This window comes from Ornithorhynchus anatinus, chromosome 12, assembly GCF_004115215.2.
Source record: "Ornithorhynchus anatinus isolate Pmale09 chromosome 12, mOrnAna1.pri.v4, whole genome shotgun sequence".
Taxonomy (NCBI): Eukaryota; Metazoa; Chordata; class Mammalia; order Monotremata; family Ornithorhynchidae; genus Ornithorhynchus; species Ornithorhynchus anatinus.
In genome coordinates, this window is record NC_041739.1 from 49,982,123 (window position 1) to 50,010,081 (window position 27,959).

The 27,959-nt window shown below is 45.5% G+C and overlaps 1 protein-coding gene across 4 annotated transcripts in view; it reads left to right on the forward strand.

Annotated features, from left to right (window-relative positions):
- STPG2 (sperm tail PG-rich repeat containing 2) overlaps positions 1-27,959 on the forward strand; it is a 419,016-nt gene that overhangs the window by 60,536 nt on the left and 330,521 nt on the right. For all 4 annotated transcript variants that reach the window (XM_039913717.1, XM_029076955.2, XM_007668299.4 and 1 more), the window contains 3 exons: positions 12,770-12,880; positions 16,471-16,630; positions 20,701-20,864. In XM_039913717.1, the coding sequence (XP_039769651.1) occupies positions 12,770-12,880; positions 16,471-16,630; positions 20,701-20,864 (435 nt within the window). The remainder of the gene's footprint in view (positions 1-12,769; positions 12,881-16,470; positions 16,631-20,700; positions 20,865-27,959) is intronic.

Consider the following 27,959-nt stretch of genomic DNA (forward strand, 5'->3'; position numbering starts at 1 on the left):
CTCATCAATCAATCAGCCAATCGTATTTATTGAGCGCTCACTTTATGCTGGGCACTGTACTAAATGCTCGGGAGAGTACAGCACGACCATATAACAGACAGATTCCCTGCCCACAATGAGCTTACAGTCTAGAGTAGGTGATTCTAGTCCAATCTTCATTCTGGGGCCTGAATCGTTTTTCTGAAAAAAATCGTTCAATCCACGTTTCCCCACTCCTCAAAAGCCTCCAATTTTGGCCCGTCCCTCTCTGCACCAATTGAAACTCTTACTCTTCAGCTTCAAAGCGCTCCATCAACTCTCCACCTGATAGTAAGCACTTAACAAATACCCACATTATTATTATTATTTTATTAAATGACTATAGCCGATACATCGTGGCATAGTTGCTCTGGTCTGTTCTTGAATGAATTTGGACCGAAGGAAAAAGAGGCGAATAAAGGGAAAACAATCAAACAAAAGCCAATATGCTGCGCCAGGCATAATAGTTAATAGTTCTTTTCGTTGAGGAAAAATAATATTTCCCGTAGCTCACGGGATTTTTTTATTTTGGTAGCTGTCCTTCCCCTTCCCAAAGAAGTTCTCTGAACACAGGGGGCATCCAAAGAACACCACAGATCCTGTTGTGTTCAGCTGAGAAAAGCTGGAATCAGGGGATCGTTGATGCGCTTTCTCACTCTGGGCCTGGAGGTGGGAATGGTACTGCCATCAGAGGGTTTATGGATCTGGCATTTTAGGCTGCTGTGGTGAGCCAGAAGGCATCCAGAGCTTTCGTGAAGCCTGCTTATAACTTAGCTGAATCGGAAGAAGTCTGAAGCTCTTGACTAAATCCTGTCAGATTCCCACCAGAGCCATGGCAAGTGGGCATTCACTCCAGAGCAGTTATTTTCAGCTTAGTAAGTTTCAAGCTTTTGGGGAAGAAACAGGATTTGATTTCTTTTTGATTGATTTTAAGTCCTCAGTCAGCTCGCCCCCATCCTACCTCACTTCCCAAATCTCCTACCACAGCCCAGCCCGCACATTCCGCTCCTCTGGCACCAGCTCAGTGGCTGTGCCCCGATCTCGTCTATCCGGCCGCCGACCCCTTTCCCACATCCTCCCCCTGGCCTGGCACTCCCTCTCGCTTCATATTTGCCAGACTGCCGCTCTCTCCACTGTCAGAGCATTGCTAAAGCCACATTTCCTCCAAGAGATACCACATGAGCCCGCGAGGATCTCCACCGCCCGGATCGGTCGCTAGGTCTAGCCACCCTGTGGGGTGCCGTAGAAGGGGGATCTTTGCTGATGACATTTATTAAGCGCCGATTTTGTGCACTTGGACTTTCACCCTTTATTCACCCCTTCCACAGCCCCACGGCACTTACGTACATATCCGTAATTGGTGGATTTATATCAGTGTCTGTCTCCCCCTCTAGACTGTTAGCTCGCTCTAGGCAGGGAACGTGTCCACCAACTCTGTTGGATTGTATTTCTCCCAAGAAGGTGCTCTGCACACAGTAACGCTCAGTAAAATACCACTGGTTGACTGATGTGCTGGGCACCATCCTAAGCATTCATTCATTCAATAGTATTTATTGAGCACTTACTATGTGCAGAGCACTGTACTAAGCACTTGGAATGTACAAATCGGTAACAGATAGAGACAGTCCCTGCCCTTTGACGGGCTCACGGTCTAATTGGGGGAGACGGACAGACAAGAACAGTGGCAATCAATAGACTCAAGGGGATGAACGACTCATTAAAACAATAGCAAATAAATAGAATCAAGGAGATGTACATCTCATTAACAAAATAAATAGGATAATGAAAAGCACTGGGATAGACACAACACAATGAGGTTGAACAAGGTCCGAGTCCAACACGGGGCTCACGGTCTTAATCCCCATTTTACGGATGAGGGAACTGAGGTACAGAGAAGTGAAGCGACTTGCCCAAGGTCTCACAGCAGACAAGCAGCGGAGCCGGGATTGGAACCCGGGTCCCCTGACTCCCAAGCCCGGGCTCTGTCCGCTAGGCCCTCTTCTCTAGGCTAGGCTTCTCTAGGATAAGAAAACGTGGCCGCTGATGGATGGAAGAACCCCAGCAGGATACCCTTGGGCCACCGTCAGTGATATTTATCGAGCGCTTACTCAATATTAAGTACTGTACTAAGCAATATAACAGTAAAACTATCACATTCCCTGCCCACAACGAGCTTACAGTCTAGAAACAGATGGAGCCGCACACACACAGAGAAGGACTAAAAGATGTCTGTCCTCGAGGAGGTGTTTGCGGGTCAGTGGCCAAGTTAAGCAGTCATAAATTAATACTAATAGTAATAATAATAATAACTGTCGTATTTGTTAAGCATCCTCTAGTCATTGTACTACAAATATATACTAGAGAAGCAACGTGGTTCAGTGGAAAGAGCACGGGCTTGGGAGTCAGAGGTCATGGGTTCGAATCCTGGCTCGGCCACTTGTCAGCTGTGTGACTGTGGGCAAGTCATTTCACTTCCTCTGTGCCTCAGTTACCTCATCTGTAAAATGGGGATTAAGACTGTGAGCACCACGTGGGACAACCTGATTCCCCTGTGTCTACCCCAGCGCTTAGAACAGTGCTCGGCACATAGTAAGCACTTAACAAATACCAACATTAATTAATTAATTACCCCAGCTCTGTAGTACAGTGCCTGGCATGTAGTAGGCCCTTAACAAATACTGTGAAATAATTCTTACACTAACTAATGCATTTCTCCAAATTAATATAATGCTTCTAAAAAAAGCTTTATGAAGAAAATGATCACTCGCCTAGGAGTCATCCTGAATCTGCTGGAGTGACCTTTGGTTGGAAATCATTTAGAAGACTTCTCCAGCTTCCAATTAGAGGTGTGCCACAGTCCTAACATTAAAAAGTAATTTCAACTTGAAAAATGGATTTTACATGAGTTTTCTGTGACTTGAAACTTAGCGAATCCCAATCTTTAAGAATTCTAGGAAGAGACAGACAAGAACAATAGCAATACATAGAATCAAGGGGAAGAACATCTCATTAAAACAATAGCTAATAAATAGAATCAAGGCGATGTACATCTCATTAACAGAATAAATCCGACTGATGGTTGGTTCGAACAGTCCACAGAAAGGTTCCCTGCCCACGAGTTTACATAATAGCATTACTCCTATTAGCCAGTCAGTCGATTGTATTTATTGAGCGCTAACTGTGGGCAGAGGACTGTACTAAGCGCTTGGGAGAGGACAGTACAGCAATCAAGCAGACACATTCCCTGCCCACAGTGAGCTTTCAGTCCGTTACTAAGCTCCCAGTTGTCCAGTGCTTCGTGGCCCGCCGGGGACCCGGCTTCAGTTTGCCATTAAAGCATTTAACCGAGGTCGTGCGTCCCCTTGTTCAATTCCCCTCACATCAGCGCTTGGGCCCGCTGCTGGGCCTTTCATCCTCCTCACACATCGCACCGAGAGGAAACGTTCCTCTGCGTCCCCGAGCTGGAGACAAAAAGAGTTTCGAGGAGATTAGGAAGATGCTCTGTCAAGTAGGAGAGATCCTAAAATCGAAATTGTTCACGGGGTGGCCCAGACTACTCCCTGGCCTGACCTTTTACTCTAAACAATGTTTGCACATGGCTTAGAGTAGCTTTTGGTGTTTGTGTCGCACTTACCTCTACAAATTCCATTCGGTGTTTATTTGTCAGATGAGTCAAATTATCAAAGAATCGTAGCTGACTTGAATTCTTTTTCTGGGCACCTGTTGCTGTCATATAAATGCACGATCTTCCTTTATAAATCATTGAAAGGAAGTTATTTTGTTTCTACTATGCACCGTTCCTTGTTGAAACAAGCCGATCTGCATACTGAATATGAATGTTAGCACTTCTCGGTTAGGATTTTGTGGAGAAGTTTCCAAAACCTTTCAGTTTCACGCTTGGCGTGACTTATCCCGTTCGTGGTTCTTCACATTTGTTTGCACAGAATTCAAGGTACGGAAGAGATGGATGAATTAAAAACAAAGCCTCAAACCCTGAAATAAAGGAAGCCTTTCATCCTCCAACGAAAGAGGACATTTCGGAAATTAGTGGCGCTCAGCAGACATTCGGCAGAGAAAGCGCCTAGCCAGGATTTTTCTCTCCTTAATAGTGCTGGTTGAACAGTTACTATGTGTCAAGCACTGTTCTAAGCGCTGGGCTAGATTCAGGTATATCGGGTTGAATAGAGTCTCTGTCCCATCTGAGCCTCACTGTCTAAATAGGAGGGAGAACAAGTATTGAATCCCCATTTTAAAGATGAGAAAACCGAGGTGCAGAAAAATAAATGAGAAGCAACGTGGCCTAGTGGTGAGAGCACGGGTCTGGGAGTCAGAAGGACCTGGGTTCTAATCCTGTCTTCGCCACTTATCTGCTGTGTGATCTTCGGCAAGTCACTTCACTTCTCAGGGCCTCAGTTCCCTTATCTGTAAAATGGGGATTAAGACCGTGAGCCCCATGTGGGACAGGGACTGGGTCCAACCTGATTAGCTTGTATCTACCCCAGGGCTCAGAACAGTGCTTGGCACATACTAAGCACTTAACAAATACATGCGGTGGAGCGGGAATTAGAACCCAGGTCCTTCTGACTCCCAGGCCCATGCTCTATACACTACACCAAATTGAAACCCCCAAGCACCTATGGGACACTTTGCTTTTTAAGCCAATGGGGAATGATGACTTTTTTTCAAAAATCCTCCAAATTGTAGGTGTGAACAAAATCTAATCTGATTTGGGGTCTTTTGGAGACTCAGATCCAAGTTCCACTGGAATAAAGAAAGGAAATGTGAACGGGGGTGGGAGAAGGAAGAGAGGGGCTGTTACCCAGAGTCTGAGTTACAGAGCTTCCTTAGCCATTAGAGTTCTGCCCCAAACTGTAGTTTTTTAATAATAATAATCATGATGATGATATAACTATTATCAGAGAAGCAGCCGGGCTTGGGAGTCAGAGGTCGTGGGTTCTAATCCCAACTTGGCCACTTGTATTTGGGGAAGTCATTTCACTTCCTTGGGCCTCAGTTCCCTCATCTGGAAAATGGGGATGAAGACTGTGAGCCCCACGTGGGACAGAGCGAAGGAATCGTCGCTGAACTGCCTCCCAGAGATCCTGTCTTCGGCCTTAGCCATGACGTGACAGCATTGGGGAGGGGAACCTGTTTCTCCCAGACTACCTGTTTCAACCTGACCGGTGACCCTCGCCTCTTCATCCCGGTGACTCTGGACAATCGGACGGGATCATCTCTGGCAACGTACCGTGCGGCTATGAGGAGGGCCTGGTTTTAAGGCCTCCTTTGACACCCGAGGCAGCTCTCTAATCCATGGGATGCGAAGACTTTTTGCTATTAACTAAAGGTGTGCTAGTGGGGGAGGGCGTTTGGTTTCTGTCCCACTGCTGCACCGCTCAATCTGCAGGCGGCGGACACTTCAACCATCCCTGGCCCCTTACCTCAGTGCAGTGCCTCAAACCCATGGCGGTCCACCAGTGATGATGATGATGATGTTTTGTTTTGTTCTGTCCTCTTTTGCTTTGCTGTCCGTCTCCCCCTTTTAGACTGTGAGCCCGTCATTGGGCAGGGATTGTCTCTCTCTGTTGCCGAATTGTATATTCCAAGCGCTTAGTACAGTGCCCTTCACATAGTAAGCGCTCAATAAATACTATCGAATGAATGAATGAATACAGTGCTCCGCACACAGTAAGTGCTCAGTAAATACCATCCATCGGTTGACTTATTTTCATCCGTATTCCACGGTAAAATACTTGAGGTCAGGGATCATATTTATGTGCCCTTCATTCCCTAAACATCCAGGAGATCGCTTTCCCCACCCTCAATCTAAGCCGGTGGCGGCGACAGTGATGTTCATGGTGACGGGGAGTGCAAAGGTCCGAGACGGAGATCAGAATTTCTGGAAGTGCAGTTATTATTATTATTATTATTATTATTATTATTATTTTCAAGTGTCGTCGAGTCGTTTCCAGTTCATAGCGACTTCACGCATAGACTTTCTCCAGAATGTCCTGTCCTCTGCCATAATCCACAACCTTTCTGACGGTTCTTCCGTTATCGTTTTTATGGGCTCTATCCGTCTAGCTGCCGGACTGCCTCTTTCACGTTTTCCCTGGACTTTTCCCAGCATTAGCGTCTTCTCCGGGGAATTAATCCTCCCGATGATGCGCCTAAAATATGCTAATCTAAGTCAAGTCATTTGGCTTTCCGAAGACCCAAAGGCAAATATCTCGGCTTTTGTCCTTGTACTTTTCTGTTCACACAGGGAGTCGGGCTAATGGCTTTTCCTTCCCCAATTACAATCAGAGCCCAATTCCACTTTTCAGAGACATCTGCAAATTTCGAAACAGGACCCACAATAGAGTAGCAGCCTAGTTATGTCAACTCTTCTCTGTCTAAGGTAGAAAGTCAGCCTCGGAATGTTAAGAAATGAGATAAAATTGTAACGTTCTTGAAAGGTAGGTTGCGAGCGGATTCTAACCGTTTTCTAATTATTGTCTTAAATCAGTGAGTCTGATTTTCCTCTCCATTCTGGGTCATGCTTATTTCCCGGGAATGGAAGCTCATAGTGGGCGGGGAGCTTATCTACCGACTCTGTTGTGCTGGACTCTCCCAAGCGCTCAGTACAGTACTCTCCACACAATAAGCCCTCGATAAATATGACTGATTGATTGATTAATTGGAAAGGGAAGGAGAAGCAGCGTAGCCTAGTGGATAGAGCACGGGCCTGGAAGTCAGAAGGACCTGGCTTCTAGTCCCGCCTCCTCCACTCATCAGCTGTGTGACCTTGAGCAAGTCACTTCACTTCTCTGGACCTCAGTTCCCTCATCTGTAAAATTAGGATTTCTAAGAGCCCCATGGGGGACAGGGACTTTCTACAACCTGATTAGCATGTAACTTCCCAAGCACATAATTCAGTGCTTGACACATATTAAGTGCTTAACAAATATCATTTGAAAAAAAATTAAAAATTAAGCAGAGGGGAAGGAGTACACGTCTCTCTCCTCTCTCGTTCTCCCTGGAACTGAGTCTTAACTGCAGTATTTGTTAAGCCCCTCCCACGTGCCAGACACTATGCTAAGCACTGGGGTGGATACAGGCAAATCAGGTTGGACGTAGTCCCTGACCCGCGTGGGGCTCATGATCTTAATTCCCATTTTATAGATGAGGTAACTGAGGCTCGGAGAAGTCGGGAACCGTTGAAGCACAGGCTGTGGAGAGCAGGGTAAGTGTAACAATCTTACACTTCTCTGAGCCTCGGGTCCTTCATCTGGAAAGTGGGGATTCTCTGCCTGTTCTCCCTCCTACTTAGCCTGTGAGCCTCGTGCGGGACCGGATGATCTCCTAGCTCCCCGAGCTCCTAGAACAGTGCTTGGCACAAAGTAAGAGCTTAACAAATTTTACAATTATTATTCCTGTACAACACCTTTTGGAGCCACTCAAAATCTAGCCTCCAAACTCCAGAAAACCTGGACCCGGCCTACTGGCCGGCCTCCTTGTTTCCTGTCTTTTCTTCTCTAAATCAGTTTCAACACTGCCAGATGGTCTTTTGAACCCAGCGCTCTCTAATTCTGCTAAAAACGTGACCCTGGAATTCCCAATCCACAACCACCCCTGTAGATCCGTAATCATCCTACTAGAGCTTCCTCCCTCAAACATTCCAAACTTCACAGACCCTCTGGGGAAGCAGCCCAGGCGTGTGCGGAAGTTGCAGTGATATTGATGGTATTCCTAATTTATTTAGTAGGCGGAATTTAGAATGTGATTAAGGATCCATCTGTCCTGCCACAGACCCCATTGCACACGAATCCCTACAGGGCGAGGAGAAGGCTGTTGTTCATTTCAGACATTTTCGGGGCGGAGGTCTGATTCTGATTAATTTTCTAGTTTACTTGTCGAAATGGATTTCCTTTTCTTTTCTTTTTAGCAACGATGATGTACAGTGACAAAAAGAGGGACACCCCAAATCCATACGGCCTCCTTTTAGTCGTATAATCCAAAATCATTTTTAGTTGGTCCTAACTAGACTGTAAAATCTTCGTAGGCAGGGACGTTTCTACCAACTGTATTGTGACAACAATGACAATCGTTGAAATTTGTTCAACATTTACTAGGCAGCAGGTACTGTACTAAGTCCTGGGGTAGCTACAAGCGAATGAGGTTGGACACAGTCCCTGTCCCACGTGGGGCTCACGGTCTTCATCCCCATTTTACAGATGAGGGAACTGAGGCACGGAGGAATGAAGTGACTTGTCCAAGGTCACACAGCAGACAAGCGCCGAAGACGGGAATAGAACCCAAGTCCTTCTGATTCCCAGGCCTGTGATTTACCCGCTCCTCTCCCAAGGGATTAGAACAGTGACTCTACGCAGTTAATACTCAATAAATACTATTGATTGATTGATTGATGGACTGATTGGTCTTATAGGTAATGACACTAACCCTTCTAGGTAACGGCTAATTCAACACTTTCCAAACTTGTCAATTTGGGAAAAATGGTTAAATGGTTCAGAATAATAAACGCTACTACTACTGATAATAGTGTTAAGTGCTTACTATGCGCCAAGCACTGTGGTAAGCACTGGGGTACATTCAAGGTAATCAGATCAGACACGTTCCCTGTCCCACTCAGGATTCGGTCCAAGTAAGAGAGGGAACAGGTATTGGATCCCCATTTTACAGCCGAAGCCTGAGGCCCAGAGACGTAAATGAGTTGCCCACGGTCACGCATCAACCAGGTGACAGAGTCGGGACTAGAACCCAGGTCCTCTGATTCCCAGGCCTGTGCTCTTTCCCCTGGGCCTTACAGCTTCTTAGAAGGGTGAGGTATTTTTTAGCCACGCGGTCTATGCCTGTAAAGTTGGTGAATTGTACTATCATCAGTAGAGAAGGGGAGAAGCAGCGTAACCAGGTGGTTAGAACACGGGCCCGGGAGTCAGAAGGAACTGGGTTCTAATTCCAGCTCCACCACTTAATAATAGTAATGTTGGTATTTAAGCGCTTACTATGTGCCGAGCACTGTTCTAAGCTCTGGGGTAGATACAAGGTAATCAGATTGTCCCACGTTGGGGCTCACAGTCTTAATCCCCATTTTACAGATGAGGGAACTGAGGCACAGGGAAGTGAAGTGACTTGCCCAAAGTCACACAGCTGACAAGAGGCAGAGCCGGGGATTAGAACCCACGACCTCTGGCTCCCAACCCCATGCATTTGCCATTGAGCCATGTCTGCTCTATGACCTTGGGCAGGTCACTTCACTTCTCTGTGCCTCAGGTACCTCACCTGTAAAAGGGGGATTAAGTCCCGGAGCCAGGTCCAACCTAATTAACTTGTATCTACCCCAGCGCTTAGAACCGTGCTTGGCACATTGTAAGCGCTTAGCAAGTACCGGCATTATTATTATCAGTAGTCACTTCTCCTGTCCCTTGGCCGGGATGGAGTGAGGATTATCTTTTCCAAGCCTTCCCCTCCCTATCTTTAATAGCCCTATGGCAACAGCAAAACCTGATTTCTCTGGCTGGAAGATGTGGTGAAATGTGAATGAGGAGGCGTGTGCCTCGTGTTTTATTCAGATGACCAGTAGCCGTGTGACCTGGGTAAGTCACCGAAGTGCGCGCCGCCTCAGTTTCCTCATCTGTAGAGTGGGGACAGAAGACACGTTCCCTCCCTGTTAGTCTGGGAGCGCCATTGAAACCGGGACTGTGTCCGATTATCCCCTATCCACCCTGGGAGTTTAGTAGAGTGCTTGGCACATGGTCGCCGCCGAACAGATATTATTGTTCTTGTGACTATTATTAATAAATGCTGGAGAATCTTCGGCAGAACTATGGAGGTCTGATCAGTTGTAGACACGTGCTTAAATTTCTAAGCAAGAATTCAAAAGAGCTTTCCATCAGAAAAAGCAAACTAGAACAACCAAGGAAAAAGCAAGGTAAGCCAGGTGTTCGCTTTTGGAAATTTCGAATCTCTGTGTAGCCTTCTGAATTCATGAAGAAGAAATGTGTTTTGTTTTGTTTTTTTCCTCAGATTTAGGATAAACCAGCATATGTTTGTGCATATGGTGTCAGATTTATTCAGTAAAGCACTTGTTATTCAATTTTTTGCTTTGAATAGCTTACGATCCTCATGTTGAACCTGAGCTGAGGACCGGATTCAGGCGAGTTATTGTTTCCTCCCATCTTGCCATTTCCTGTGTCTTTGACTACATCTGGTATTCTGGACCATGGGCAGTTGATTTAATTAATCAATCAATGGTATTTCATAAGCACTTACTCTGTACAGAACATCACAGCAAGAGCTTGGGAGAGTACAGTGTAAAAAGGTTTGTAGACCCGTTCCCTGCCTTAAATGAGCTTCCATTCTAGAGGGGAAAACAGATTGAATTCTGCTTCGGTTTAATTAGCGTTTCTTCTGGGCGTGAAGAGTCGGTTTGTTCCTGTGATTAGAAACCCAGAACATATTCCACTTGTTAAATGAACTGAAATTGATGTGGAAATTATGGAGGTGAATATCTCAGATTCAAACCCTTCGGTATAGTCTGCGCTGGAAGGTATACATCGAGTTCGGGCCAATCGGCTATCAATAATTGGCCACAAAAATGCACTCCCTACCTCTGGGGCTGTCTTTCAACAGAGCAGGCCGGTTTGGATAAGAAGAGCAATATTTTCTTTCATCAAACCGATGATAATAGTCATTAAGGAGAGCAAGAACTGGGTCGAGATAAGAGCCACACGGAAGAAGCTTTATTTACTAAACTATTATCTTAAATTGCATATAAATTTGTTTTATGGCATTTCATCACAATCGCTAAAGGCGCTGGGCCGCCACATGCAAAATGCCTTCTTCCACGTAGGAGCAAACCTCATTTTCATTAGCACGGAAAACGGGAGGGATCATCCATCTTCCGAGACAGAAACGTGTGTCAGAGACAAGAGTTGAGAAGCTCCCAAACACACAGCGAAGGAAGAATCACGAAATGATCTGGGAGGGAATGGGCAGAAAGTCGACCGGGGCCGTCGTTTTAAGTTTCAACCTCCTGGCGGGCAGTGATTTATACGATATGAATATTCATGTATTTACGATATATTTATTCGATGAGAAACGGCAGGGGTGGGGTGAGGGATTCAGATTTGGATTTTTGATTGTGCACGGCGCTCGTCTAGGATCGAATACGGTGGCGATGCTTCTTGGAACCTGTCTCTTTGTGTATTTTAATAATAAGATAAAGTAGATATGCCGGACTGGAAATCTGATGCCTTACTTTCAGCCACTGCAGATCACATCTCCAAAAGGCCATCTCTGATCGAGCCCTCTCTTCCCCTCCTCCCTCTCCAATCTGGGTTGCCTATGACCTGGGATCTGTACCACCCCAGTGCTTAGTTCAGTGCCTAGCACACAGTAAGTGCTTAACAAACACCATTAATATTATTATCATTATTATCTCTTAAGCACTTAATAATAATTGTGTTATTGGTTAAACACTTACGATTTGCCAGGCACTGTTCTAAGCGCTGGGTAGATACAAGTTAATCAGATTGGACACAGTTCCTGTCCCACATGGAGCTCACACTTTTAATCCCCATTTTATAGGTAATAATAATAAAAATGATGAGATGATAGTACATGTTAAGCACTCACTATGTGCCAAGCACTGTTCTAAGCACTGGGGTAGATACAAGGTAATCAGGTTGTCCCATGTGAGGCTCACAGTCTTCATCCCCGTTTTACAGATGAGGTAATTGAAGCGTAGAGAAATGAAGTGACTTGCCCACACTCACACAGCAGATAAGTGCCGGAGCCGGGTTTAGAAACCATGACCTTCTGACTCCCGGGCTTGTGTTCTAACTGTCAGACTAGATATTCACCCTACCCTCAACCCCACTTAGTACAGTACTTGGCACACAGTAAGCGCTTAACAAATACCATCATTATTATTAATATTATTATTATGTCCTTCCGGGTCGCCCTTGCACTTGAATTTGCTCCCTTTATTCCCCACTCCCTCAGCCCCACAGCACCGATTTACATATACACAATTTATTTATATTGATATCTACCTCCCCCTCTAGACTGTAAGCTCCTCGTGGGCGGGCAGTGCACCTACCGATGATGTCGTACTTCTCTCACCAAACGCTTAGTACAGTGCTCTGCACACAGTAAGCACTCAATAAATACCACGGATTGATTGCTTGATTGGAAAGACCCTCCTGAAAAGCCACTTACCTAAAACCACCAAAAAAGATGTAGTTATATAAACAGTATAATGCCTGGCACCATAGGACTTAACAAATGCCATCATTATTATTATTAATAAACACAGGCTTAGAAGATGTTATATCGAACAATGGGAACTGCTTAGCTAAAATAAATACAACTTTCAGTTGGAAACCTGTAAGAAAACGATTTCCTCTATGTGGTTAAAATGGTAGTCACCCCTTTTGGGCCTCTATTAGTTAGTAGCTTCTCATTTCGTGGTGTAGAAAGCTCCATCATTTTTCCTAGAGTGTGTCAGGAGAGGGCAGCAACGTTGCAAGGGAAAATGGCTCTGAGGAAGAAAGGAAACTCCAGCTGAAGACTTTCCTTTCGAGTGCCCGGAAAGCCACCCCTCCCCGCTCGCCTTTTAATGAAGTGCTTCAGTAATTCCATCTAGGGATTCTCTTCTAAAACCTGTAGATTTTCGAACAGCTTTTCCCTGAAGTATTGTAAGCCCCGTCTGGATGAACGTATGCATTTCTCTCCTTATGTATTTCAGGGAGTACCAGGACCCGGGAAGTACAACATTAAAAGTCAGTTTGAAAAGGCGGAGAGCGTGACTCCAAAAGGCAGTGAGATGCTTCATCCTCCTTTCCTGTCACAAGCCAAAGTAAGGGACCTCCAAAGCGTTTCTGGAAAACCGTGCGCTAAAATCGTCAGAAGGCCAAACTGGCGTCGTGACCAATCGATCGGTCACTTGGTCAGTAATACCACTGTTAGAGGAGTGAAGAGCACTTACCGTGTGCAGAGCGTTGTACTAAACGCTTGGGGAGTACAATGTAACAGAAATGGTAGACACAATCTCTCCCCTCAAGGAATTTACAGTCTACTAGTGAATAATCTGAATGGAAGGGAAAGGAGCAGTACGTGTGATGAAGCAGCGTGGCCTAGTGGATAGAGCACGGACCTGGAAGTAAGAAGGACTTGGGTTCTAATCCTGGCTCCTCCCCTTGTTTGCCATATAATAATAATGATGATGGTATTTGTTAAGCGCTTACTATGTGCCAAGCACTGTTCTAAGCGCTGGGGGGATATAAGGTGATCAGGTTGTCCCACATGGGGCTCATGGTCTTGATCACATTTTACAGATGAGGTAACCGAGGCACAGAGAATTGAAGTGACTTGCCCAAAGTCACACAGCAGACAAGTGGCAGGGTTGGGATTAGAACCCATGACCTCTGACTTCCAAGCCCGTGCTCTTTCCACTGAGCCACGCCGCTTCTCTAGTGACTTAGGGCAAGTCACTTCACTTCTCCTGGAGTTCCCTCACCTGGAAAATGGGGATTAAGACGGTGAGCTCCTCGTGGGACATGGACTGTGTCCAACCTGATTACCTGATTAGTTGTATATACCCCAGTGCTTAGTATATAGTGCCTGAAACATAATAAGTGCTTAACAAATGCCATTAAAAAATCCAAAAAAACCTGCCCCAGTGCTTAGTACAATGTCTAGCATTCATTCATTCAATTGTATTTATTGAGTGCTAGCATTCACTCATTCATTCAATTGTATTCACTGAGTGCTGACTCTGTGCAGAGCACTGTACTAAGCGCTTGGAAAGTGCAATTCGGCAATAGAGACAATCCCTGCCCAACAACGGGCTCACAGTCTAGAAGGGGGGAGACAGACAACAAAACAAAACAAGTGGACAGACATCAAAGGCATCAATATAAAAAAATAGAATTATATAGATAGTAAGCTATACTATTATAGCTTGTTATGATACTATACTATACTATTATTAGCATTTAGTTCTTAACAAATGCCATAAAATAGAAAAAAGAGGCAATGCTTAGTATATAGTGTCCAGGACATAGGAAGCGCTTAAAAAATACCATTTAAAAACCCCCAATAAACCTGTTTAACTTGTATCTACCCCAGAGCTTAGTACAGTGGCTAGCACATAGTAAGCGCTTAACAAATGCCCTTAAATAATAAAAAAAAGAGATGTCAGGAAAAATGAGACCTAGAGCAAACAGCCATGGTCAGGAAGTTGACCAAAACCTTTCACGAGAGATGGAAGACAGAGAAAACGCGAAGATGTTTGCGTTTTGGCTCTGGCCGGCCCGATTTCGGGAACCTGAGAAGGACATAAAGTAGAGTAGAGCTGATGGGCAGTCAGTGATGTTGATTTAAAGATTCGATCCCTACCTCCTCTAAGAGCTCTCTGTCCTGCCTGCCCCAACTATAGTCTGAACATTCATTATTGATCTTTTCAGAATCAGGTCGGTTACAGCACTCAAAACACAGCAAGGCTTTTCCTGACACGCACTTATGGAGTCCACATTAAAGTTGTTATAACCCATAAAAATAAGCTGATAGTGTAACGCTGAAGAGAAATTGGTGGGTAGCCCCCTTCCCCCTCCACCCCTTAGACATTTATTAAGTGGAGATTAGGTAAGGCTTTCATTCGTTCAATTATATTTTTTCATTCAATCGTATTTATTGAGCGCTTATTGTGTGCAGAGCACTGTACTGAATGCTTAATTGAGCACTTACTGTGAGCGAAGCATTGTACTAAGTGGTTGGGAGAGACAGTACAACAACAGACACATTCCTGCCCACAAGGAGCTCACATTCTAGAGGGGGAGACAGACATTAATAGAAATAAATAGATAAATGCATAAATGAGAGATATATACAGATATGTACGTATGTGCTGTGGGGATGGAAGGGAGAATGAACGAAGGAGCAGGTCAGGGTGGCGCAGAGGAAGTGGGAAAAGAGGGCTTAGTCAGGAAAAGCTTCTTGGAGGAGATGGGCCTTCATTATTCCTTCAATCGTATTTATTGAGCGCTTACTGAGTGCAGAGCACCGTACTAAGTGCTTGGAAAGTCAATAAGGTTTTTGAAGTGGGGAGAACAATTATCGGCCGGATCTGAGGAAGGAGGGCGTTCCAGGCCAGAGGCCGGGTGTGGGCGAGAAGTCGGCGATGAGATAGATGAGATCGAGGTACAGCGAGAAAGTTAGCATAAGTCTTAGCTCCCGACCCCTTTCCCGCAACCTCCCTCTGGCCTGGCCTCCATATGTGCCAGACCACCACTCTCCCCACCTTCAAAACCTCATAGAGGTCACACCTCCTCCAAGAGGCCTTCCCCAAATAAGCCCTCTTTTCCCTTCCTCCCTCTCCCTTTTATGTCATCTGCACTGGATCCATACCCTGTAAGCGCTTGATATACACCCCACCTTCAGGCCCCGGCACTAATGTACAGATCCGGCATCTATGTCTTTATATTCCTATAATAATAATAAAAATGATGTTGGTATTTGTTAAGCGCTTACTATGTGCCAAGCACCGTTCTAAGCGCTGGGGTAGATACAAGGTAATGAGGTTGTCCCACGTAGGGCTCACAGTCTTCATCCCCATTTTCCAAATGAGGTACCTGAGGGCCAGAAAAGTGAAGTGACTTTCCCAAGGTCACACAGCTGACACGCGGAGGAGCCGGGATTAGAAACCACGACCTCTGACTCCCAAGCCCGGGCTCTTTCCACTGAGCCACACTGCTTCCTATCTGTCTCCCTATCCACACCGTAAGCTCGCCGTGGGCAGGGAACATGTCTATGGACTCCGTTGGATTGTACTCTCCCCAGCGCTCAGTACAGGGCTCTGCACAGAGGAAGCACTCCATAAATACCATCGACTGACTGATTAATTCATTCAGCCAGAAATAAAAATTTGATTACAGACACATTTTCACCTGAATATTCATGACAAGATGTTCTATTAAAATGTTTTAACTGTAAGTATCAAGGTAGCAGGTTGCATTTTATACGTCCTCTATAACTACTACTACTACTACTACTAATAACGATGGTGTCTATTAAGCGCTTACTATGTGCCAAGCACTCTTCTAAGCGCTGGGGGAGATACAAGCGTATCAGGTTGTCCCGGGTGGGGCTCTCTGTCTTACTCCCCATTTTACAGAGGAGGTAACTGAGGTACAGAGAAGTGAAGTGACTTGCCTCTGTGGGTTCTGATGTGTAGACGATTCTACTAAAAGCCATTTTCTTAATGTCACGGTGCGAATGAGACATCAATTCACCGAGGTCTTCTCCACTCCGTGAAGAAATAAATTAAACTCCAGATGTTCTAGTACTTCCAGGGCCACTTTTTACCCACGAAGTATCTCAATTGACTCACAGCCCGTCGTCGGCTTATTTTCTCCCTTGCTCCGCTTATTTTCTCCCGGGCTCCGCCAGAGATTCGTACCCGTGAAATCAATCACCCCGGCTCCCGGCACCTATGATGAACCTCGCACAGCCCTGGAGTCCTTGAAGAAAACGTCCGGACTCAGAACGACCCCGTTCGGTCAAACGGCCACGCGGTTCCCGGCAGGCTGCGGATTAGAGGAGACACCAGGTTAGCAACGAAGCCGAACCCCGCGGCCGCCGACTTTAACCTGATTCGTTACTATCAGCGACTCATTCATTCGCTCACTCGTATTTATTGAGCGCAGAGCACTCTACTAAGCGCTTGGAATGTACAATTTGACACCAGATAGAGGCCATCCCTGCCCAGTGACGGGATCACAGTCTAAACGGGGGAGACAGACAGCAGAGCGAAACAGAACAAAACTCCCATTGTGGGGAAGCCGGAGGTTCAGCTGAAATGGGGCCTTGGTACTTTTAAAGACGCTACGGAAAGATACACATTTCAGACGTCTTTGGATTCAGTCTGGAATCGGGAAAGAGATGGGAAGACGAGCAGAGGCGACGTGCTCTAGTGGAAAGAGCCCCGGTCTGGGAGCCTGAGAACCCCGGTCCGAATCCCGGCTCTGCCGACTGCTTGCTGCGTGACCTCGGGCGAGTCACTTAACTTCTCTGGGCCTCAGTTATCTCATCTGTAAAATGGGGATTTAAATCTTCCTCCCTCCCACTCATAGACCACGAGCCCCGTGTGGGACAGGGTCTGCGTCCCACTGAATAATCTCGTTTCTACCCCAGCACTGAAAACAGTCTTGGCCGCATAATAAGTGCTTAGCAAATACCGTAAAAATGATTGTAATCATAATGACTGTGGTAGTTGTTTAGTGCTTACTTTGTGCCAGGTACTCTACTGAGCGCTGGGGAGGATACAAGCAAATTGGGATGGATATAGTCCCTGTCCCACATAATAATAATAATGTTGGTATTTGTTAAGTGCTTACGGTGGGCCAAGCACTGTTCTAAGCGCTGGGGTAGATACAAGGTAATCAGGTTGCCCCACGTGGGGCTCACGGTCTTAATCCCCACTTTACAGATGAGGGAATTGAGGCACAGCCAAGTGAGGTGACTTACCCAAGGCCACACAGCAGATGAGAGGCAGAGCCAGGATTAGAACCCATGACCTTCAGGCTCCCAGCCCCGTGCTCAATCCACCGCGACCTGCTGCTTCCCAAGCAACGTAACCTACACGAAATCTTAATCGTTTAGCGTTTCTAAGTCGTTTTGTATATTTTACTCTGACGTGATTTGAATCGCAGATGAAAACGACCGTAAATGCCCCTTCCGCGTGATCTGTACTGACGGGGATTCTAATTGAACTAAACATCATTTTGAGTGGATTCTCCGGGCAGTCTTTACGTGTTTAGCTTTAAACAAATGGTCCTGCCTACATAAACTAGGCCTAAAGACATCTGAAGGCAGACAGCTGTCATGTACTTTAATTGGATGTTTGCTAAGTTCTCCCTCACTTTTCTTAGCGAGCCGAAAGAGAGAGGCTGCTTGAATTAATCAACTTTCATAAGAGGGCGACGGCATCACGGCCGACCTGTTTCCCGGGCCAGTCTCTCTGGAATATCTGGGGCATCGATAGATCCATCTGGGAGGCCGACAGGCAGAACAGGCAACAAAATGGCACGGCGGTATTCTAGAAAGTCTATCGTGTACTCTCCCAAGTGCTTAGCGCAGTGTTCTGCACGCAGTAGGCCCTCAGGAAATCCCATCGACTGATTGCAAATGGCATCAGGATTCAGACACGCTGAAGGTTTTAAGAGCAACCATAGGATTCAACTTTCTTTCTGACTTTGAGATCGTAACCTAGAAGAGTCACTATGTACGACTTCTCGAGCCGTTCCACCGACTGAGAAGCAGGGGGGACTGGTGGGAAAGAGCCCGGGAGTCAGAGGGCCCAGATTCAAATCCCGGATCCTCCACTTGCTCCTCTGCTGTGTGACCTTGGGCAGGTCAGTTCACTTTGCTGGGCCTCTTCTGAGCCCATTGTTGGGCAGGGATTGTCTCTATTTGTTGCCAAATTGTACTTTCTAAGTGCTTAGTACGGTGCTCTGCACACAGTAAGCGCTCGATAAATTCGATTGAATGAATGAGTGAATGAAAAATGGGGATTAGGACTGTGAGCCTCATGTGGGACTTTGGATCTACCCCAGCGCCTAGTACAGTGCCCGACACATAATAAGCTCTTCACTACCATTAAAACAACAACAGAAAAAAATCCAACACTCTATGCTGGACTTACTATCAAATGACAGTTAATCAGTGGTATTTATTGAGCGCTTACTATATGCAGAGCACTGTCTAAGTGCTTGGGTATTTATTTTATTAATGATGTGTATATATCTATACATATATTTGTTTAAAGCTATATACACATTTTATTAATCGTGTGTATATATCTATAATTCTATTTATTTATATCGATGCCTGTTTACTTGTTTTGTTGTCTGTCTCCCCCCTTCTAGACTGTAAGCCTGTCGTTGGGTAGGGATTGTCTCTATTTGTTGCTGAATTTTACTATCCAGGTGCTTAGCACAGTGCTCTGCACACAGTAAGTGTTCAATAAATACGATTGAATGAATGACTACGTTCCAACAGAATTTGCGGCACGTTCCCTGCCCGTAACAAGTTTACAGTTTAGAGGGGGAGGCAGACAATATGAATAAATTCAATAATTTATGATATGCAACTTAAAGACATCACCATGAATGATCCTGAGACACAGACATGCTCATCGTCGGAAAGGGCAGGTAATCATAATAATAATAATAATTATGGTATCTGTTAAGGGCTTATTAGGTGCCCAGCCCTGTTCTAGCACTGGCGTAGATATGAGCTAATCAGGTTGTCATAGTCCCTGTCCCCCAGGGGGTTCACAGTCTCCATCCCGATTTTCCAGATGAGGTAACTGAGACCCAGAGAAGTGAAACGACTTGCCCAAGGTCACACAGAACACATGGGGCGGAGTTGGGATGAGAACCCAGGTCCTTCTGTCTCCCAGGCCCAGTGTCTATCCACTAGGCCACACTCCTGGAGGATGGATGGCAGTGGGATCCAGACGGCTGCTTTATGGTGAATTAAAATGGGGTAATTGGAAGTTGGGGCCAGAGAAGCAAGGCTTTAAAGAACAGGTGAAACAAAAAGTCAAACCTTCTGGCAGAGCGGAGAAAAGTCGGACCACAGCAGTGGCAGCAGAAGAAAAGCCAGGGAAGCCTGGGCAACTGCGGGCAGGAACAGACAGACTTGGCTTCCCGACACGTCCGGATTGGGCCGCTAAGAAGGGTGTTAAGCGCTTACTATGTGCCAAGCACCGCTCTAGATACAATGTAAACTGATCAGCTTACAGATGCAATCCCTGACCCACCTGAGGCTCAGTCCAAGAGGAGGAAAACAGGTATCGAACGCCCACTTTAAAGATGAGGAAACCGAGGCCCAGAGAAGCTAAGTGACTTGTCCAAGGTCACAAAGCAGGCAAGCGGCGGAGGCGGGATTAGAATTCAAGTAGTAGTGAGAATAATAGAGAATTTATGAAGTGTTCTTTGGACGCCCAGTCCCGGGTTCTGCCTACTAGAGCACAATACCTCTCTGTCACCCGCTGCTCTGCCCTCTGTGTGGCCACTTTCTCCGGCCTGAGGCCATTTTACAATCTAGAGGATGTCACCACTTTGTGGCGCATGGCCCTTGGTGGATCGTAACGGCATCGTGTCCGAGCAAATAATAATAATAATAATTATGGTATTTGTTAAGTGCTTATTATGTGTCAGGCACCATTCTAAGCACTGGGGAGATACAAACTAATTGGGTTGGACATAATGCCTGTCCCCCGTAGGCCTCAGAGTCTTAATCCCTGATTTCCAGGTGCGGGAACTGAGGCCCAGAGAAGTGAAGTATCTTGCCCAACGTCACGCAATAGACAAGTGGCAGATCCGGAATTAGAACCCAGGTCCTTCTGACTACCAGGCCCCGTGAATTCAAGACTACACCGATTGGTTGGCAGCTGACTCAATGTGGAGAGGGCTCTGGGACATCTAAGGCTCGGGTAGGCACATGCACTGGAAAGGCACAAACAATTTGGAATCAAATCGAACCCTGGCCTATCAATTATTTTGGTGTCGTTTTCTGGTTGTTCCAGATGCAGTTTGTATTTCAATTCTCATTTAAAGCAGATAATTGAAAACGTGTTGGGACACGCCGCGTGTTGTCGTTCGTGTTTCTCAGGTCCCGCATATTATGATATTTTCCACGACGGAAATACCAGTGATGGATGGAGAAAGTCATGCTGGGAGAAAGCAAGGAAAGACGCATTTGGATCCTCTGCTCCCCGTATTTTCCACCATATTAAGAGAGAAGCTTTTAGTTCTCCCGGGCCAGCCGATTATCAGGTAACGGGAAATCCCTTTTTGTTCTTTAAAGGCCGGGGACTGGGCCGACCTGCGGGAAATGATTTGGCAATCGGAGGTCTTATCGAGCTGTTAGCTCCATTATGGGTTTTGGTAACGATTGTGGTATTCGGCACTGTACTAAGCGCTGGGGTGGATATCTGCAAATCGGGTTGGACACAGTCCCTGTCCCACGTGAGGCTAACGGTCTTAATCCCCATGTGACAGATGAGCAAACTGAGGCAGAGAGCGGTTAAGTAACTTGCCGATTGTACTATAATAATCGTTCTGGTATTTGCTTTCTATTTACTATTTGCCAAGTTCAGGGGTAGATAAAGGATAATCAGATAAGACACAGTCCCTGTCCCACATGGGGTTCACAGTCTAAGGAAGTGACAACAGGAATTTAATCCCTATTTTACAAAGGTGAAGAAACCGAGGCACAGAGAAGTGACGTGCCCAGTGTCACAAAGCAGGCAAGTGGTAAAATTGGGATTAAAACCCAGGCTTCCTGACTCTGATATTCTTTCCACTGGGCCACACTGCTTCTCTTGAAACAGCTTAAGATTTTACAATGGATTTTTAATAACCGAAATGGATGTTCTGAACTCAGAATCACAGATTGGAGAGGATTTAACAAGGCCAACTCAGCTAATTGAATGAATCAATCGATTAAGTCAGTGACATTTATTGAGCTCCTGCTGTATGCAGAGCACTGTACTAAGCGCTTGGAGAGTCCAGGAAAACAGAATTGATAGACATGTTCCCTGCCCACAACGAGCTTCCAGTCTAAGAGGAGGAATCAATTCTGTTGTCTTCCTTTCCGGCGGGTGGAACGCACACTCTCTTGCAAGCCTGTAACGCCCTCCCTCTTCAAATTTGACGGACGATGACTCTCCCCACCTTCAAAGCTGTACTGAAGGCCCATCTCCTCCGAGAAGCCTTCCCTGACTAAGGCTTCCCTCCCTTTCCTCTTCTCCCACTCCCTTCTGCGTCGCCCTGATCTGCTCCCTTTGCTCATCGCCCCCTCCCAGCCCCCCAGAACTCAAGTCCGTATCCGTAATTCATTTATTTCTATTAATGTCTGTCTCCCCCTCGGGACCGTAAGCTCGGTGTGGACTTATTGTTATATTGTACTCTCCCAAGTGCTTAGTACAGTGCTCTGCACCCCGTTGATCCTCAGTAAATACAATCGAATGAAGCCGTGGATGTGTTAAAATTGATTTCCCTATGATAGGGTGAAAGCTAACCACTTGAATGCCCTGTTGCAGTTTTTACGTCTGATTCTTAGTCTGCATCATCGTCATCATCAATGGCGTTTATTGAGTGCTTACTGTGTGCAGGGCACTGTGCTAAGTGCCTGAGGGAATACAGGCCTTCCTGAAGTTTCTAACCAAGGAGAACGACCCCTTACCCGGTTATTACAAATTCTAGCTGATGGACCTCTAACAGTCACGCCCGTTCTCCATTGCTATAGTGCGGTGATTAAGCACTAGAGAAGCAACGTGGCCTAGTGGATAGGGCACGGGCCTGGGAGTCAGAAGGACCTGGGTTCTAATCCTGGCTCCGCCACTTGTATGTTGTGTGACCTTGAGCAAGTCGCTTCACTTCTCTGGGCCTCAGTTAGCTGTACAGTGGGGATGGCGACTGTGAGCCCCATGCGGAACCTGGACTGTGCCCAACCTGATTAACTTGTATCTACCCTAGCGCTTAGTACAGTAGCTGGCACATAGCAGGTGCTTAGCAAATATTTAAAAGGAAAAAAAGTAACCAGTCTTCTCTGTCTTTAAAACATTTGTTCAGCCCTCCTTGGGTGCATAAGCCCGATTTCAGCTCACCTCATCGAGCTTCTTCAGTATCCTGCCCTCAACGAACTCCTCTCCTTTCCAGTATTGATTTTTCATAGGATTACTTGCATAATCGCCACACTGCATGATCCCCTTGTCTGGTCAATCAATGAATCAATCAATGGTATTAATTGTTTACTGTGCACAGAAGGCAGTTCTAAATGCCTGGGAGTGTCTTTCATTTATTCATTCAGTCGTATTTATTGAGAGCTTACTGTGTTTAGAGCCCTGTACTAAGCGCTTTGGAGAAGACAGTGCAGCAACAGAGAGACATATTCCCTGCCCACAACAAGCTTTCGGACGAACTAGTCTGATCATGCAATCAGTCAATTGTATTTATTGAGCATCGACTCAAAAAGCAGCATGGCCTAGTGGAAAAAGCCCGGGCCTGGAAGTCAGAGGACCCGCCTTCTGAACTCAGCTCTGCCACTGTTTTCTGTTAGCAGTCACCTCACTTCTCTGTGCCTCGGTTCTCCGGTTCTCCCTCCTACTGAGACTGTGAACCCCTTGCGGGACAGAAACCGTGTCCAACCTAATTCACTTATAACTACCCCAGTGCTTACAGTAGTGCTTGATATATTATAAGCGCTTAACATATACCACAAACAAAAATATTTTAAAATGCCGACTCTCCTAAGCCCCAAAGAGGTAAAAGACATGAGTGCTGCCATCAAGAAGCTTACAGTCGAATGCCTGCAAATATTTGAAGGTTGCCATCTAAAATAATGATAATAATAACAATTATGGTATTTGTTAAGTACTTACTATGTGCCAGGCACTGTACTAAGCGCTGGGCTGGATACGAGCAAATGGGGTGGTACGCAGTCCCTGACCCACGTGGGGCTCACGGTCTCATCTCCATTTTCCATTTGAGGAAACTGAGGCCCAGAGAAGTGAAGTGACTTGCCCAAGGGCACCCAGCAGACAAGGGGCGGAACCGGGATTGGAACCCATGATCTTCTGACTCCCAGGCCCATGCTCTATCCACTAGGCCATGCTGCTTCAATGCTTCATTGAAAATGCTCAGTGTTTGTTATGGAGAAGTATAGTGCTCTACACACAGTAAGCGCTCGAGAAATACATTTGGTTGATGGAAGGAACCGATCTGGTTTTATGCATTCCGTGTTTAAGTCTTGGTTAAATGAAAATGTATCAGAGTATTGACATAATGATCATAAACAAAGCAGTTGAATTCTGGCTTTTAAGTGTGAAGAAGAATAATTCTCACAAGGAAAGTAATACACACAATTGATTATCAGTCAGAAAGGATCCCAAATCATAATTCCAGTTCCATTCTGGAAAACAGACCATTGAATCTGTATTGACAAGCAATTATGCAGTCAATAAATAGAGAATCACTCCCCAAATTTCCCTGTAGAATGCCCTGAGAGAAAATAAATGATAAAAATGAGGCTTTGAATTTATAGAGCATTTTTATTTAAATCCCAATTATAGAAAGTGACAGGGCATTATTACATGGCTTCCGAATACCAGATTACAATATAAACGATGGGTTTGCTATTCAAATTTGTTTTGATACGCCATTTTCCTGACTAGAATTCATTTGGGATGTGCAATTTCATCTGGCGGCAAAAAAGACCAAATGATGGTTGAAACGAGCCTGGGTGGAACAACCGTTAGCGGTGAAGTCCGATTTGGACGTCCACCAGGATTTAGCAGCTGATGAGTTTCCTTGTCATCGGAGCCCAAAGAGATCCAGTCAAAAACACATTTCAAACCAAAAGATGCTGGAAGCATTCAGTTCCGGGGCTGGTTGCTCCCTTCTTTCATCCCCCTTCCCAGTCCCTCAACACTCATGTCCATATCTATAATTTACTTTTTTATATTAATATTTTTCTCCCCCTCTGTGAGCTCATCGTGGACAGGGAATATGACTGTTTATTGTTATATTGTACTCTCCCATGCGCTTAGAACAGTGCCCTGCATGCACTAAGCACTCAATAAATACCACTGACTGACTTAGGAGGTGAAAACTGAACTGTCTTCAAATCCAGATCAGCCAAATCGTATCAAGATCGTATCAAATCGAACCCCTTTAGACCAGAAGCTCGTTGTGTGCCGGGAATGTGTCCACCCACTCCGTTATGTTGTACTCTGTGATCCCATTGTGGGCAGGGATTGTCTCTATTTGTTGCTGAATTGTACTTCCAAGCACTTAGTACAGTGCTCGGCACACGATAAGCGCTCAGTAAATACTATTGAATGAATGAATGCTCTCCCAAGCTCTTGGTAAAGTGCTCTGCATACAGTAAAGGCTCAGTGAATATGATTGAATGAATGAACTTCCAGCTTTCAAATGCACTGCCTTAAAGCTGATTCTTTCTTGGAATATATAACCTCCGTTAAGCATTTTGTGTTGTAGATACAACATATTTCTGTTTTATGTCAACATGTTTTTCCACGTTCACGTACATTAAGTTGCACACGCCAAGTTGGCGAAACGATCCAAATCTCTCTGAATCCGTTACCGATAGCGTGAGATGAAAAACACGGATTGTTGAAATAAAATCTTCAAGAGGAAAATACAATAAATGAGATTAATTCGTTACAGCATTTATCAAACACTGCGTACTCGGCTCAAGGGTAGACACTAAGTAATCAGATTGGTCAAGTTCTCACCTCACGGGGGCTCAACCCTAAAAGGGAGAGAGATTAGGTATAATAGTGATGATAATAATAATAATGATAATGGTATTTATTAAGTGCTTAATATGTGCCAGGCACTGTCTTATCGCTGGGGTGGATACAAGCAAATCACGTTGGAGACACAGTCCATATCTCACGTGGGGTAACAGTCTTTATCTCTATTGTACAGATAAGATAACCGAGGCCCAAAGAAGTGAAATGACTTGCCCAAGGTCACACAGGAGACAAGTCGTGGAGCTATTTTAAGGATGAGGAGATCAAAGTCAGAGAAGCTAAGTGACTAGTCCAGGATCACAGAGAATACCCCTAGGCTACATTGTAATCAATCGATTACCTTGTTTCCTTTTAGAAAATTTCTGTTTTGGCCTAGCTTCCTTTCTCAGGTTCGCCTCTCTAATTTTCCCCATTTTTATTATCGTCTCCCATTATGTGCCAATTCTTGTCTTAAGACAGCTTTTAAGCTATTCCTCAAGCCTCTGCCTTCATTTCCTTCACAGTTCCGGTCAAAAACACCTGCGTTTCAACCGAGAGCAGTCGAAAACCCCCTATCTCCTGCTCATTTTGTGCCCTTTGATCGTTTTGTATTTTCAGATGGAAAATTTCTTTGGTAAATAAGTCACTCTGTCAGTGTCTTAACTGCCCTACAATATCCCACCCGGCCGGCATGGCGTATAAATAATGAAGTAGCTCTGAAGAAGATGAAAAAAGTCACCCAGTAGGAAATTTGGCAGCCTACAGAACCTAATCTTCCTTAGTTTAATAAGTTAAGACCTACTTTTAATTAATTTGCCTATTTCATTATTCTAAATGAAGAAAAGTCCACATGTTCACTGACTTGTTTGAAAGTGTTCCGACATAATGATAATGGCGGCGTTTGAGGTTTTGGCTGGTTGTTATGGAATAATATGTTCCCTTTCACCGGGTTAACCCTCTGCCGAAGCTAGACGACAGTGGCCAATTAGCTTTAATTCTTCTAATTAGCCCTTAATTCAAACCATATAATAAATCAGTTTAGATAACTGAACAGTTTAGTCCAACATTCCGCCCACAGCCGGCGCTCGATAAAAACAACGGGCTCACGGTCTAGAATTCTCTCGCCCACGTGATATATTTCAACGACCAACAATATTTTACTAAGGCATAACAACGAGACCCTCTGATATTCTATTTGAGCTGACTTGGAGACAATGACCCCACCGACTTCTTTACACTTACATTGGGTTTGGGGGGGATTTTAAGAAATGGAAATAGTCTTGGTTCCTCGATCCTTTCGACTGCGTACGCGTGAATCAAATCATTCCAGAGCGTCTCTGCTTAACCCTCCCCTATTCTTTTACCTTTTGTAGAGTTCAGAACGGAACGCGGGGTGGCCGTCGGAGCTAAACTCTTTAGAGAGGGATTTTTCACCTGTGGGAGGGCTTATCTGCTATCTCAGCCTGGCCGTGCACTCTAGGAGGCCCTACACAGTCTACAAAAACATCTTATCCATTCACTATCCTTCCTGGCTCTCTTTAGGCATTAATCTTTTCAGGATTCTGCCTTCCACTGAAAATTTATTTTTCAGATTATTTCCCCCGAGGCGCTTACCTTTCTTCAATTTTTACTTTTATTCTTTCCTGTATATTTCTAACGCTTCAGTGTTCTCATAATTTTTCCGCCGTCCTCCCTAGCGTACCCGCTCTCTCCCCGATTTTATATCTCCTGAAAATTTCATTAATTTTCTGTTACCTTCTCTCCCAGTTCATTATGAACAGGTCCAACACGCACGCAAACCTCCGGAAATATTTCCTCAATTAATTAGGAGACCACCCTGTTGTGTTTTGGGCCCGCGAGTCTCCTCGTACGTTCTTTTCAAACCCACGTGACTTTCTTTCCGGGACTCCAGCAGGCTTCACTCTCTCCGGCACATTCAGCTAGATTTAGAGACAGCCATTTTCCCGCAGAGTTATGGCTCACGATTCCTTAGGGAAACAATGCCCACCTCCTACCAGATACGTGTTAATGGATTGTTAGTCTGAGTACCCGCTACCTAGTTAAAAATGATTTACTCACATTTGAACGAATATAACCTCCCCTGCCAAATTGCCTTTGCCTGATTTATACAGTGCCTTCCGCATTCATATAACACAGTAAGTCTTGTCTTATGCCGTCGAGTCGTCTCCGACCCTTAGCGATGCTCTGGGCACATCTCTCCCAGAAAGCCCCACCTCCATCTGCAATCGTTCTGGTGGGGTATCCTTAGAGTTTTCTTGGGAAAAATCCGGCAGTGGTTTACTATCATCTCCGCCCTCGACTCTCTCCTGTGCCGCTGCTGCCCAGCACGGGGGAGTTTTGCCCTGTAACCGATGGCCTGCTGCTCGTTAGCCACGCTAGGAATGGAACGAGCAGGCCTCTGCTTCACTCTCCCTCCCGTAGTCGAGACTGGTGGTGTCCCGGAAACTCTCCAGGTGCCACCTCGAGAGGGGAACATAATAAGTAGCCATAGACTTCTGATTGGTTATTAATAATGTTGGTATTTGTTAAGCGCTTACTATGTGCAGAGCACTGTTCTAAGCACTGGGGTAGATACAGGGTAATCAGGATG